At 41.1% G+C, this 15,536-nt stretch overlaps 1 protein-coding gene across 2 annotated transcripts; it reads left to right on the top strand.

Annotated features, from left to right (window-relative positions):
• Window positions 1-12,496: 12,496 nt before the first annotated feature.
• Window positions 12,497-15,095, top strand: LOC148848939 (uncharacterized). 2 transcript variants are annotated; one of them, XM_088952019.1, is made up of 4 exons: window positions 12,497-13,490; window positions 13,591-13,659; window positions 13,751-13,816; window positions 13,945-15,095. In XM_088952019.1, exons 1-4 carry the CDS (start codon window positions 13,437-13,439, stop codon window positions 14,044-14,046), a joined length of 291 nt encoding a protein of 96 aa, XP_088808145.1. In that variant the 5' UTR covers window positions 12,497-13,436; the 3' UTR covers window positions 14,047-15,095. The 2 variants fall into 2 exon arrangements, with proteins under 2 accessions (XP_088808145.1, XP_088808144.1); XM_088952018.1 differs by having other exon boundaries at window positions 12,589-13,490; window positions 13,736-13,816; window positions 13,945-15,075.
• Window positions 15,096-15,536: the final 441 nt, after the last annotated feature.

The raw sequence follows: 15,536 nt of genomic DNA, 5'->3' as shown, positions 1-15,536 counted from the left end.
ACCAAAATGTAAAAATCTGCAAATCATAGATATCATGCGCCAATAAAGATTTCGATCTCCTTTGTACGAACAACCCATAAAACAAGAAAATCATAAAGAACAATTCTAAATATATTCCAAATTTATAAAAATTAATTTTAGATCATTCGCCCTATAACTAGGAACCAATTTCCTAGAAAAACCTTAATCTGCACAAATCGGGTAGAACACCTTCTGCCCATTTGCGTAGGTTTAGATATAGTTTATTTCGGTTCAAGATTTCAATCATGGTTCTTATACCATTGAAGGGATGAGAGATCCATCATGTGGATGACCGAACCCTATAGGTAGGCTGGGTGAAATTTCAAAAATTTCTCTCTCTCCCATCTGGGAATTACATTCCCTGTTTTAGAAAATCTACATTTTCAAGGATCAATCTTGAACCTAAACCGAACCAGATCTAAAACCAAAAGGTAAGAGAGGGATATACCTGATATAGAGTAGCAGTAACTCCCAATGAAGGTGTTCAAGCCCAAAGAAATCTCCAAAGACTGCTCCCACTAAAGATGACATAGTGTAGGGTGGAGCAGAATCAATAGTGTTCTTCCCAAGAACCGAACCCTTCAACAAGAACTCGATGGAGGATGTGAGCACGACTTCAGGTTAGCCTTTCTCCAAAGGCTAATATCAAGAACTATTCTTGATCACTCCTACAAGAATTGAGATCAAACTGGTAGTTGGTGGCAACTGGAAGAGAACGTAGGGAGAAGATGGCGTAGTCACACTATTGTTGTCTTTTCTCTGTGTGATCTAAGATCTGATGTCTGGGGCTTTTTGAGATGTGAGATGTTCTGAATGGTTTTCCCCCTCCTTTTATAGGCTTAAAGAGATCAGCTCGTAATCCCATTAGGAGTTTCTTGATTCAAATCCTTTTTTGAATGTGGACTCTCTTTAAGTGATAAGGATAGATCCTTATCTTATCTGCAGATTAGATCAGCTCTCCTAATATCATTAAGAGGTTTCCAGATCCAAATTTGTATTTAGATCAGGACTCTCTGAGTGGATAGGGATAACTCCCTATCCTATCTGCTGATCCAATCCCAGATCCATCCTTGCTTTAACTAATCAAATTAGACCAGTTCAAAATGGGCTTTAGGCCCAACAAATCCATGTGCACAGTAACCTTCCAAACTACTGTCCAGTTGGGTTTCTTTGTATGGCGTGGGACCCAAACATTGATCTATACATCAGCCACATGGGTTCAGCCCAGCCTTTGTTACAAGGACTGGCCGAATGCACTATTGTGGACAGTGAACCCCTGAGCCCAGCACCATGGGCTCTTAATGGCCCAACACTTACACTAAGTGGTCCCTGGGCCAAGCCACCTTATAAAAACCTAGGGACTGTTGGCAGATGCAAGATTAGCCCATTAGGTAATACCCTCAATGGTCTTACACTTAACTTCTCAGCCCATAATGATCAAACACTGCCCGACAAGAGAGGACCTCTCCCTCGGCTGCAAGGAACAGTGTTGCACTCTTTGCTCACATAGATCCCGGGAATTAAAACATTTTGCAAACATTTTGAATCCATAATATATATGTATATCTTTATATAAATATATTTTGCAAAAACAAATTTCAATGATTGAAATCGGTTACCGGCAGTCTTGGTTTCCATCAGAGAGAGTGCATCCCCGATCATTACCTTTGTCCGACAAAGGGGCTGATCTTGTCACTATGATCACCCACTCAGATGAATTCTCAAACTATCCCAACATACCCAGGTTTTGACCCCCTCTAAGGATCTCACTGATTGGAAAATCAAAGATAGCTCAATCCAATACCTAATGCAGTATCATAATCAAGTTTAGGGGTCAGGTGTAACTTTCTAGTTTTGCCCATCAATCTCTGATGTGGCTCATTGTGACACTAGCAAGTACAATAGCCATTCAAGTAGTGAAGAGGTGAATTGAGTATCGTTACCACGACGATTTAGGAAACAACTACTAATACTAAATTGGCCAATTCTTATTTGATTAACAAAACATCATAACTTTATTCAAAAAAATCAAAATCCTAAGCTGAAACCTAACTAAAAAGCATTGGCTCAAATACCTTCTATTCAAGTTAAAAGAGTAAGCAAGAAAATCCAATTTCATGATTCAACAAACAAACTACTCAACTCATTCGAATAGGCCATGATTCAGCCTTGGTTTGTTGAAACCCCAAGTTCATGAACAACCTTTTTTAAGAGCATGTTCATCCTATGCATGAATGATGATCCTTATATCTCTATCAATGATCTAATCATTCATTCATACATTAATTCAAATGCATCAAGGGCATCAATTCAAATCTGAATTGATCTCCAACTGAATTGTGCATGTTATCTCTAACATTGCATGCAATTCAGTTCTTGAATAGTAAATCTGAATTCCTAGAGTCTCTTTCAAGCACTCTAGAAATTGCAAGCATTAGATCAAATCAGCCAACCTGAGAATTGAAGGTCTTAATTCTTTCTCAAGCAATTCAGATCTTACAAATCTCAGATCTGAGATTTTAGATCTGAGTTTGTGAGAGATAAAATCGACCAATCTGAACTAAAATTCACACCCTATTCAAGAAACAAAAAGAAGAGATCTGGTCTACTCGAATGATAAAGAAATTTGATTACACAATTTGAAATTTTGCAGCATTGATTACAACAAGAAAGAATGAAAGACAGAAAGAGAAAATTACATAGATAGAAGCTGAATTCAAACTCAAGAAAATAAAAACTAAGTAAAAATAGAACAAAGGATCTTTCAATCAAATTTCCCCAAATTCAAACTCACCTTCTTCTCTTGTTCCTTGCTTGAATCTCTTCAGCCCTTCTCCTTCTTGCACCTAGCTCATTCTTCTCTCTTCATCTTTTCAAGGAATTCGAACCCCAAAGGAATGGAGAGCCTTGAACTTGGGCAAAATGAACACCTCTCCCCCCTCTAGAGACCTCCTCATACAGGCTTTCAAGAAAGCTCTAGCCTCTTCTTGAAGCCTCTAGAATTGGGTGCATTACACCCCTCTTGAACCTTCTAGAGTGCTCCTCCCTTCTCTTCAAGAATCCTCTAGAAGTTGCCGCCCTTAGTTCCCTTTGGGTTACTATTTGGACTGCAGCTTAGCTTAGTTTTGAGCATATTTTGGGCTGCACTCTAGGCTGTTCTTGGGCTGAGTTGGGCCGAATTTTCCTTCTTGCTAGGCTCATTTTTTTTTTCTTGGGGGGGGGGGGGGTTTCTCAAAGAGTGTAGCTTGCACTACTTGGGCCAAATGATACTCCTTTGCTCTCATGGCTGGGTCGGGCTGAATTTGATTAAAATTGGGTTTTCTTTTCTTGCTTTTTGCCTTTTTTTTGTTGAGTTGGTTGCCCCTGAAATCTTTCTTGCAATCAAGCTAAAATAAGGTGAAATTCAATTAAACTAGCATAAAACTCCATGCAAAAAACCTCATAAATTATAGGTAAATTATGTGCTCATCAATCTCCAAGGTCCAGGGCAATACTGAAAATATGGTTCAGTTCAAGGTTTCAAGTAAACATCACATGTACCTCGGGTCTCACCCTGACAGCTGAGGCAGGCTACCCCAACCAACTTGGCGGCATATTAGTGTCAGCCTTTGCAGGATAAATCTCCCCAGACTTATCTAAGGGCTGTGAACATTCTAAACTAACACGAGTCTCATATGTGTCCAGTTTAAAGGTATTACACAGAAACGCACCATAATAACATGAATCAAATATGTACTTTATTCATTTGCAATAAATGCCATAATGTACATCATTCTGATTGGAGCTAAGGGCATACACTGTCTAACAATTGGATTAGGAAGTTGATCTAGAGAATGTTAAAAATAGGGGGAAAATTCTATAAAGAAATCACTTCTTTTCTGCAATCCTTTTCTCCCTCTCTTGCTGCCCTGCCTAGTTCGATCTCCACCTCTTGGGTGATCAAGAACTGTTCTTGATATTGTTTCTTAGTGAATGAACAATTTGAAGTCGTGCTCACACAACTCTACACGATTCTTGCTGAAAAATCACAAGTTCTTGCTAAAGAACCCTTCTTGCTGATTCTGTCTCAACATTCACTGTGTCATTTTCAATGGAGGCGGATTTGGTAACCTCTTTAGGCGTGAAGACCTACGTTGGGAGTTACTATTATTCCATATCAGGTATATCCCTCTCCCTCTTTTGGTTTCAAATATAGTCTGGTTTGTTTCAAGAAAAATCCTTGAAAAATGCATTTTTTCTAAATTAGGGAATACGATTCTCGGATGGGAGAAAGAAATTTTTGAAAATTTGCCTAGCCACCCTACATGGTTCGGCCATCCATATGATGGATATTCCATCCCTTAAGTGGTATCAGAGCTAGGCTCAAATTCTTGAACCAAATCATACCTGATTTTTACCTACACAAATGGGCAGAATCGGTTCTACCCGATTTGCGCAGATTTCAGTTTTTCTAGGAATTGGTTCCCAGTTTTGGGCGTATGATCTGAAAGATAAACTCTTTATTATTCTATTATATCCATGGAATTGTTTTGTAGATGTTTCTTGAATTTTGGGTTGCACATGTGGTGGAGAATGAAATCTTTTTGGCACCAAGTGTTGCGTACTCTATTTATTTTATTCTATTCGATTTGGTTTGTAAATAATTTTTTTTTTTTTAGTTTTAGACAAATTGTATAGGATTTGATCTGATGTAATATTAGAAAAATTAGGGTTTTCTATTTTTTTACATCAGAAGAATTGCTGGAGTGCATAGAGGAGAAGAAGACTTTTCGTAGATACAAAATCTGTTATCTGTGATTTGCAGAAATCAATTCTGCTTTCTACAATTAATTTGTTTCTTGTAGGTTTGCAGATTATCCAAGACTATCACACAACAGCCCTCTGATTTTGTTTCTTGCTGATCTTGAGTGTCTTGCTCAGTTTCTTTTGTTTTTCAGATCATAATCTTGAATTGGATCCTGTAATGGACACCAGAACCTAGGCCAATTTGACCTAGATTGGTCCAAACTAGTTGGACCAAATCTGTGGTTCAATAGGGTCTGTTCTCAGTCCCAAAATTTGATTTGGGCCAGGGTCTGATGGCCCATTACAAGATGCAATTTGGCCCACCCTGTAAAACCTAGTTTTGACAACTTAAAACTACATTAGCCCATTTTCAGCATAATTGCTATATGGATCGAACTGCCTTCTACAGTTTAGCCCAGATACCTAGATAGTGTTATGGGATTCAATGGGCTAATATTGATTTAACTTGAATTAATTAGGGTTTTTCAGTTGATTTATTTGATTGGATCAATTATGTGATGCATGTGATATATGTATGTGTGATGTGTTGCGTACATGGGCCATAAGTACTTGGCCCATGTTCATTCGATTAGTGGCTTTCTATGCACACCGTGGCTGAATGCACATCATTGCCATAGTTTCCATAAGATCATTGGATGATCTCTCTTCTTGATGGGCTCCACATCAACTTCCTCCCCGAGAGGAACCATGTGGAACCCTAGCCTGTTTAGGGCCCATCTAAATCTGACATCATTGGATGATCTCCCTTCTTGATGGGCTCCACATCAACTTCCTCCCCAAGAGGAACCATGCAGAACCCTAACCTATTTAGGGCCCATCTAAATCTGACATTAAGAAAGTCAGTGGGAGCCACTTTGGTTTGACCTAAATAGAAACTAGGGCATAACAACTTGTTCCCTCCAGCAGAATATAAGTGCATGTCATAGGGAGATTCATATAATGAACTCTCTAAAGTCATTCCATCATTAGCATGAAGTTGGGCTTATCAGTAATGAGGAGATGCACCATAAAATTGGGCTATCCATTTGCTAGTGAGTCTGTTGGATTGTTTCATAAGATGATAGGGGCGTCATAGACCGATGTGGGAGGGGCCTATCCTAAAATGGAAGACTCTCTCACGGTACCTTGGCGTTCATGAATATGATGGGTAAGCACTTACTTGACGGAAAGGTTTAACCTAAAATGGCAATGAACCTTGTCTGATAGAGGGATATGATCATTCATAGAAGGTGGCGGGATTATGCAGCTGAAATAGTTGGCACCATGCATTGTATGTGATTTCCCACATTTCTAGAGACACACATCATAACCTCCGTCACTGAGAAAGGAGGGAAATCTCAAAGATGAATAAATGAAAATGGAACATAGATTAAAATCCATCTCCATGTAATCAACATGAATCAATTTAGGTTGTGGACTAATATTTACCTTGCCTTTATCAGAAATGGCAAACGGACAATTCGCCAAACTTTTGGATGACAATAAGCTTAAGGGCCCAAACTATGCTCACTGGCTCCATAACATTATTCTGGTTTTAACGTTTGAGAAATTGGACAAAGTTGCTAAAAACCTTGCTCTGGATCGTCCGGGTGATAGGGCTTCTAGGACTTGTAGGAAGGAATATCAAGAATGGGAAGAGAAGAACTCTCTTGCCCGATGCTACATCATAGCCTACCTCGACAATCCGATATAGAGATAGTTTGATCAGATCGAAGTATCATAGGATATTCTAGATAGTCTAAGGATGATGTAAAAAGAGCATAACCATTCTACTCGATACAAGGTCCTAAAATTGTTTATGACCACTCAAATGACTAAGAGCCAAATGGTTCATGACCATTGTCTAAAGATGATGATCTACATTAATGAACTGGAGGCTCTGGGGTTAGGGCTTGATCATGACACCAAAATTGATGTCATTCTAAATTCCTTGCCTCCCTCCTTCAATCAGTTCATCATGAACTTTAACATGAACAAGCTAAATGTTAGCCTTAACGAACTCAACAATATATTGCAGAGGGCTAAAGAACTGATAAAGAAGGACAAGCTGATGGCCATGCTTGTTGAATGTGGCAATTTAGGCAAGAAAAAGCAGAAGGCAAAAAGGAAGCTTCAGAAGAAGGGTAGCAAACCTAAAAAGCAAAAGAAAGACAATACATCGGATGCCTACCACTTTTGTAAGCAGACCGGCCATTGGAAGAGGAATTGTCCTTAGTATCTAGAGACTAAGAAGCAAGGTAATTTCGAATCTTTCATCATAGGACCAATTTGTGGGTCACTTTTGCCTCATGGTGTATTGACTCCAGGGCTTCTACTCATGTGTGTAACTCACTGGAGGTGTTGAAGACAAGCAGAAGGCTGAGTGATGGGGAAATGACTCTCTACTTAGGGATTTCTGCAATAGCTATATCTATAGCTATAGGAACTGTAGAATTAGTTTTCAAAGAAGGAATCATTGTACTTAAAGATTATCTTTATGTACCTACACTTAGAAGAAATTTGATTTCATTTTCAAAATTATGCATGGATGGTTATTCTATTTTGTTTAGTAATGTGATTACTATTAAATGGAATAACAAATTCCTTGCATATGGAGAACTTGAGAATGGTCTCTATGTTCTCTATCCTTCTATGGAAACAAACTTAACCGAAACTACATCGGAAATAATCCCCAAGAAGAGAACTCCTGATATAGTTAATCCTACATGCTTGTGGCATTACCGATTTGGCCACATTAATATAGTTCATATCACAAGGTTGGTAAAGGATAATCTTTTGGATTTTCTAACTGTAGAAGATCTTCCAACCTAAGAACCTTGCCTTCAGGCTAAGATGACGAAACAACCATTTACAAGTAAGCCTGAAAGATCTACAGGCACGCTTGACCTTATACATACTGATTTATGTGGTCTCATGAATGTTAGGACACGTAACCAGCATGTTTATTTTATAACATTTCCCGATGACTTCTCAGTGGTTACGTGTACCTAATGAGACACAAGTCTGAATCTTTTGAAAATTTCAAGGAGTTCAAACAAGAGGTCGAGAAATAGTTAGGGAGAGAAATTAAGATCCTTTGATCAGATCGAGGTGGCAAGTATCTCTCTAACAAATTCAGGGACTACTTGAAGGAAAATGGGATAGTATAACAATTATCTCCTACTGCTATACCATAATTAAAAGGTGTATCGTAGAGGAGAAACTAGACTCTATTAGATATGGTCCATTCACTTCTCGTTCACTCAGAACCCCCTACATCCTTTGGCGGTTCGCATTGGAGACTATGATATACGTGTTGAACTGGGTTCTGTTCCGAAGACCCCATATGAGCTTTGGACCGGTAAGAAACCAAGTGTGAGACACTTGAAGATTTGGGGTTGTCCAACACATGTTAAAAGAATAGGTGCTGAAAAATTGGAATCTAAGACTAGTTATTGCCTATTTGTAGGTTACCCCAAAGGCTCTGTAGGTTACTTATTCTATTATCAAAAAGAGCAAAAGGTGTTTTGCAATTGAAATTCCTACTTCCTAGAGAAAGATTACATCCTAGACAATCATCAACAGGAAGTTGTTCTTGATGAGGAGAGCCCAAGGTAGTGGGAGATGTCCCATGAGCTCCAGATAATAACCAACCTAGAAGGTTTACCCAGGTATCTAGGCCTCCAGTTCATTATGACTATGTCCAAGAAAGTTACTTGGTGGAAGCCACGACCAGTGAAGAAGATTCCGTGACTTATACCGAAGTTATGTTGGACATAGATTCCTTGAAGTGGGTACATGCCATGAAAGCGGAGATGGACTCGATGGAGACCAACAAGGTTTGGACTCTTGCAGATTTACAAGAGGAAGAAGGTCCCAAATGGTAACGTTGAGACCTATAAAGCTTATATTGTGGCGAAAGGGTACACACAAAAAGAGGGAATCGACTATGAGGAAATCTTTTTGCCAGTGGTCATGCTTAAGTCTAGATGTAGCAGCACAACATGATTATGAGATTTGAAAAATAGATGTCAAACCGCATTCCTGAATGGAGATTCTATTGAAGATATCTACATGCAGCAACTGCAAGGGTTCATTACTGCAGGTTAGGAACACATGGTATGTAAACTTAATCAATCCATATATAGACTTAAGAAAGCGTCTAAGAGCTGAACATCCAGTTTGACTCTACCGTCAAATAGTTTGATTTTGAGCAAAATCCAAATGAGACCTGTGTTTACAGGAAGGTAGTGGAAGATAAGGTTACATTCCTAGTTTTGTATGTAGATGACATTCTACATGAAAGATATGGCATATCCGAATGAGACCTGCATTTGGGAATGGTGTAGGAGTGTTAATTACAGTGAAGGTATGCCTTTCACAATAATTATCCATGAAAGATCTTGGAGAAGCCTCCTACATCTTGGGACTTTGACTCTATAGGGATAGATCGAAGAGGATAATAGGATTATCCTAATCTACTTACATTGACAAGATTGTCAAAGATACAGTATGGAGAACTCCAAGAAAGGAAATGTTCCTTTCAAGCATGGAGTCACTCTTTCCAAGGGCATATCTTTCAAGACTCCCAAGGAGATTGAGGGCATGAGAGAGACTCCCTATGCCTCAACCGTAGGGAGCATCATGTATGCCATGCTATGCACTCGGCCTGACATTGCTCAGGCAGTGAGTGTGGTAAGTATATTTCAGTCTAACACAAGTCAGGACACATACTAAAATACCTTCGAAGGATAAAAGAGTTTTGTCTAGTATTCGATGGTAGTTCACTATAAATCATAGGGTATACTGATGCCAACTTCCAATCAGACCCAGATGATAGAAAGTCTACATCTGGATACATCTTCACGATGGGGTCCTGTGCAATTAGCTGGAAGACCAGCAAACAGGGGTCCACCGCAGATTCCACAACTGATGTTGAATACATTTCTGTAAGTGAAGCTACTAGAGAAGCCATTTGGATGAAGTTCATTCAGGAATTAGGAGTAGTTCCGTCCAGCACATCACTCATTCCACTGTTGTGTGACAACACTGGAGCCATTGCTCAGGCTAAGGAGCCACAAGCCCACTTGAAGTCGAAGCACATCAAGAGGAAGTACCTTATATTATAGAAGATTGTTGGTAGAGGTCAGAAGGTAGCATTGGCGGAGAATGTAGCAGACCCATTAACTAAGCTACTCATATAGAAACTGTTTGAGAAACACGTGGAAAGTATGAGACTTTGAATTCTACTCGATTGGACCTAAGTGCAAGTGGGAGTTGTTCGATAGTTATGCCCTTAGCTCTAATCAGATTGATGTACTTATTGACATTTATTATAAATGAATAAAGTGCATAATTGATTCATGTTATATTGGTGTGTTTCTATGTAATACCCTTAAACTGGACACTTATGAGACTCGTGCTAGTTTAGAATCTTCACAGCCGTTGGATAGACCTGGGGAGATTTATCCTACCAAGGCTGACGCTGATGTAATACCAAGAAGGTTGGGGTGGCTTGTCAGCTATCAGGGTAAGATTCAAAGCACATGTAGTGTGGATTTTCTTGAAACCCTGAACCGGATCAAACTCTAGTATTGCACTGGACCTTGGAGATAGATGGGCAAAATTGGAATGTTACACCTGATCCCTAGACTCGATTATGGTACTACACTAGGTGTCGGATTGGGCTATCTTTGATATGCCAATCAATGAGAATACACTCTATCTGATGGAAACCTAAACTATCAGCAACTGATTTCAAATTGTTGATATTTGTTTTGCAAAATATATTTATATAGAGATATACATATATATTATGGTTTCACAAAATGTTTGGAAAAGGTTTTAATTCCTGGGATCTATGTGAGTAGAGAGTGCAACACTGTACCTTGCAACCGAGCGAGAGGTCCTTTCTTGTCGAGTAGTATTTGATCATTATTGGCTGAGAGGTTAAGTGTAAGACCATTGAGGGTTATACCTAATGGGTTAGTCTTGCATCTACCCACAGTCCTTAGGCCTTGACAAGATGGCTGGAGCCAATGATCATTTAGTGTAAATGTTGGGCCCATTAAGAGCCCATACTGATGGACACAGGGGTTCACTATGTTCTGTAGTGAATTCGGCTAGGCCTTGTAACAAAGGCTGGGATGAACCTATGTAGCTGATGTGTAGATCAATGCTAGGATCCCACGTCATACAAAGAGAGCCATACTAGTCAGCATTTAAAAGATAAAGTGAGTAGTGTGACTTAATGGAACTAAGGCCCATTTCGAACTAGGCATAAGTGATTTAATTAAATGAGCGAATTTGGGTTTATAATCTGATTATGATTAGCGGTTGGATAAGATAAGTCTTATCTTAGATTTGGATCAAAAAACCCATTCCTAATTGGATTATGAAGTTGATCTAGAGAATGTTATAAATAAGGGGCAAATTCTGTAGAGGGATCACTTCTTTTCTGCAATCGTTTTCTCCCTCTACTCTTGCTGCCCTACCTAGTTCAATCTCCACCTCTTGGAGTGATCAAGAACTATTTCTGATATTGTTTCTTAGTGAAGGAACAATTTGAAGTCATGCTCACACAACCCAACACGATTCTTGCTAAAGAATAATAGGTTCTTGCTGAAAAACCCTTCTTGTTGATCCTGCCTCAACATTCACTATGTCATCTTCAGTCGAGGCGGATTTGGAAACCTCTTTTGACATGAACACATTCGTTGGGAGTTACTGTTATTCCGTATTAGGTATATCTCTCTCTCTCTTTTGGTTTCAGATCTGGTTTAGTTTGTTTCAAGAAAGATCCTTAGTTTTACTAAATTAGGGAATATGATTCCTAGATGGGAGAAAGAAATTTTTGAAAATTTGCCTAGCCACACTACATGGTTCGGCCATCCATATGATGGATATCTCATCCCTTTAGTAGACGTCCTAACTGCTTCATTGCTTATAAGTGTTAGGATCCTAAGACCATCAACTCCGAGTCGCCTACTAGCTATTCGACGTAGGCACATTATATATTAGGGAACCCTATGTACTGTTGCATGTTGCAGGATTGTGGTCTCCCTAGGTTTGTGGGCTGCTATATGAATCTTACCGGTAGGGAAGGGGTGAAGTACGCTCCTCATCTTCTGGAGCACAGGTGTTGCTGTACTCATACCTTTGTGGCTGCATTTGGTGAGTTTACCCTTACGGTAGAGGATGTGGTTGCCCTGTTAGGGTTACCGGTTGGGGGTGTCATGTCTACTTTGCACCTTCAACATGTTGAGTCTATTCCCGCTAATCTGAGGTGGCTTTCTGACAAGCTTCTTCGCAAAGTTGCAGCTTTCAAAGTTCGAGTCGATCACACCACTACCCGTGGTAAGATGCCGCTGGAGGCTTGGGTGGCATTTTGGTTTGAATCTCATGGTGGTGTATCGTGCCAATTCTCAATGCCACCTCGCTCCCTTTATCTTGTATATATCCTCTCGGTTCCTTTTTCCTGGGTTACCTGATTGCGGTTTGCAAACGGTCCTGATCCCGCTTGCTGTCTTAGCAGCTAGTGGTCATCAGCTGCCGTTGGCTTCCATGTTCCTAGGTTACCTATACGAGTAGATGAACGATACTGTTCAATAGATAATGGACCCAGGTTGTAAGAGGCGTGTAAGTTACATTTGCACTCCTTTTCTTTGGATGTTCAGAATCACGCCTCGCCGCTTGTCTCCTTTTCAAGTCGCTGTTGCCATTATGAGGGGTGATGTGTTCAAGGAGAAACAACTCAAAGTCTGCAGGGGAAACGATGGCTTTAGGATTCTAGGCTCAAAGACTTCAAGTTGGATGAGATCAACACGAAGCTGACATCTCTTGATGGATTCACTTGGCGGCCCTATGCTGAGGCTGTTCGACATGCACTACCTTTCCGTGTCAGGTTGCTTGTTCCAGAGGGTGGTGATCAGCAGTGTGTGGTGGCTGTTGACAATCCTACCGTGGGTGTGGCATGCCTGGTGACATGGCCCGGTTGGATAGCCTATCTCGATCACACCGGGGAGGCGCAATTAGCGGTATACCGTCCAGACGGGGTGATGTGCCAGTTTGGAAATGACTATATGGGCAGGCAATTTTTAAGGTCTTCTGGAGAGGATGTGTTTTGGACCCATCATCACAACTTGGCGTTCCCCAACTGTACAACATTTCCCTTTGCTGGGTTCAGGAGGGCATCAACCTGCAAATCCCTCCAGTTCGCTTACCTGTGTTCTCTGTTTGGGGGATTTCAGGAGCTCGTGAGGAAGGACCCCCAACCTCATCACGTGATGGATCCCCCGGTGGATCATGTTGCTGATCGGGGGAATATTCCATCGTCTACTGCGTTGTGTTTTCCATAGAAGGCTGGGGTAAAGCACGATAGGGGTTATTCGGTATTTGAGCAAGGGGAGAGCAGTCGTCCCCGTGTTGTGAAGAGAGCTAGGTCTGTGAGGGTCCCGCAATTTGTTCGAGCTGCGGATGTGCCGCGCTCCGTAGGTCCAGATGTGGCCTCATCACAGGCACCTCACGCCAAAGTCAGGCCAGCGTCTCCAACATTACCTGTTACGGAAACCGAGTTGGTTGTAGTGGCACCCTCTGCCAGGGTAGCCTCCATCCTCTTTTCGAGTGGAAGGATGAAGAGGATGGCTCCTTCCCGACCAAGGCGTGGTTCCTCGGAGGACGATTCGGTAATATGGCTGAAAACCGTTGTTTCCCTTAGTTTTGTGTAATATGCGCCGCAATTGTTTATAGTTGTTTGAGCTGATGTTTACTCCAATGCTACTGTAGTCCAAGGAGAATGAGGACGTTCTGTCAGCCTCGGAAGCTACTGCAGTTTCTCCTGGAAAATCTGATTTGGTGAGTAGGGGTGTTCTCTATATACATCTATTTTCCTTACCTGTATAGGCAATGCGGTTGACTGCAATGTGCGCAGTCCTTTGTTTTGAAGCGTGTCGAAGATGAAGAGACACGGCCCAGCGTAGAGACTTCGGAAAACCCCATTGTGAGTAAGGAGGTATGTGGGAATATTGTTGATATGCTGCTTTATCGCGTTTAGGCTTGTTATACTGACTACTATGTTGCTTCATCATAGACCCCGTTTCATGTAAATATAGCCGTCATGCCTGTTGTTCCTATCATCAGGTGCCTAATGGAGGAGTTGAGATCATCGCAACCTCCCGATCAGGATCCTGGGGTGCTGAGAATGCTGGTTCTGGTGACGTTGCTCCCGATGCTGCAACGTGAGAGGATGGAAGTTCTGTAGCTGTGGGGCCAGAGCAGGTGGCTTGTCACAAAGAGGTTCCGGCTCCTTTGTGGCCATTGATGTTGAGGTCCCTGGGGACCTGGAGGTCGGGTTTCCAGTTAGGTCCGAATCGCCCGTCGAAAGGGTCAGGGTTCTTGTGGGTGTAGAGGACAGGGCTGAATGTGGGGATGTATAAGTGGTTGAATCACCAGTCGAAGAGTTGACCTATGAGGAGGAACTTTTGCAAATAAGGCAGGAGCTTTCTGAGTATTACGACAAGAATGACGTTCCCCCTCTAGGTTATGCCATTATGGATCCCGTTGAAGTTCAGGGCCATCGCTGCTGCGACAAGTACTGCATCTCGCGTTCGGTGGTAGAGTTTGCTTCCCTTGTCATACGTGCTGGGTGGTTGCCCTCTACTAAACTTCACCCAATGGTTGTCGGGCCTGCCCTGAATACCATTGCGACTATGATGGATCACATAATGAACCGTCCTATTGAAGAACTCTCTTGGTCGGATTTCGCTCATTGAATGGAAGCTTATAGATCTTTCTCTACCATTGGCTTTGAGATGGGCCAAATTGAGAAGCATGTTGTGATGTTGGCCCATGCGTTCTAGAAGGCCGATCTGAAGGTATCGCAATCGGTACTATTTCATTCATTCAAGGATGCACGCCTTCACCACAAAGTCGTCAAGGCTAGCCTTGCAAAGGCCACTAAGAAATTGGAGACTCTTATCGACGAGTGTGCGCTGCTGCGAAAGGTGATGGCAGAGTATGAAGCGGAGCTGGAAGATTTGGACAGATTCGAAGAGTGCGCCCCTGGTTTAGAGAGTATTATAGGGATGAGAGAGGAATGGGCCAAAGTGTAAAACCGTTGTAAATACTTTTTTGCTTCCTGTAAAGAATTTTGTATTATTGTGAAGGACATGATTTGCATATTGTTTTCTTTGAAGTCCCTTGGTTTGCATGCTTTTGTCAACCGTATTTGTTTCGAAGGATGCTCTTGATGTTATGGAAATCTTGTTTCACTTTGAGGAAAACTTTCTTGTTTATGTTAAGGCTTTGCAAATGTGAGAATTTTGCAAGTGGTTCTTCGATCAAAATTTGCTACTTGTCGGGGTTCTGATTTAATATTTTTGAACTTGTAATAAAACTTTATCGCATATTATTTCGTAGGAAAGAGTCTGAGTTAAATTTGTAATTAATGCGGTTTGAAAAGTCGCAGTTTGTATCAGCACGAGTGTCAAGCAGTATTTAGATCGTTTTGGAGTTGATTGTTTTTTGCACTTTTCCATAAACAGGCTCTTTCTCGTAAGTATTCTGGAAGCTAATCGCAATTGAGCACTATCATGAGTGGAATCGCCCTTTAATTGAAACTATTATAGAAAAGGAATTTGTGTGTCCTTGGCTCAACGACATTGAAAAGAAAGGGAATTTTCAAGTGTCTACTAACATTGGAATGATACTTTGCAGGCTTTTAGGTAGCCCCA

Source organism: Nelumbo lutea, chromosome 6 (assembly GCF_056320005.1).
Source record: "Nelumbo lutea isolate HS-2025 chromosome 6, American lotus-T2T, whole genome shotgun sequence".
Taxonomy (NCBI): domain Eukaryota; kingdom Viridiplantae; phylum Streptophyta; class Magnoliopsida; order Proteales; family Nelumbonaceae; genus Nelumbo; species Nelumbo lutea.
The sequence above is the reverse complement of the archived record's forward strand: the minus strand, read 5'-3'. Positions and strand labels throughout refer to the sequence as shown.

Bases quoted from the DNA above. Each gene is read 5' to 3' on its own strand.
- LOC148848939 (XM_088952018.1), top strand. From the start codon at position 13,437: ATGAAGAGGATGGCTCCTTCCCGACCAAGGCGTGGTTCCTCGGAGGAC. The intron at 13,491-13,590 runs GTAATATGGCTG...ATGCTACTGTAG, and splicing joins GTTCCTCGGAGGACGATTCG to TCCAAGGAGAATGAGGACGT. The intron at 13,660-13,735 runs GTGAGTAGGGGT...CAATGTGCGCAG, and splicing joins CTCCTGGAAAATCTGATTTG to TCCTTTGTTTTGAAGCGTGT.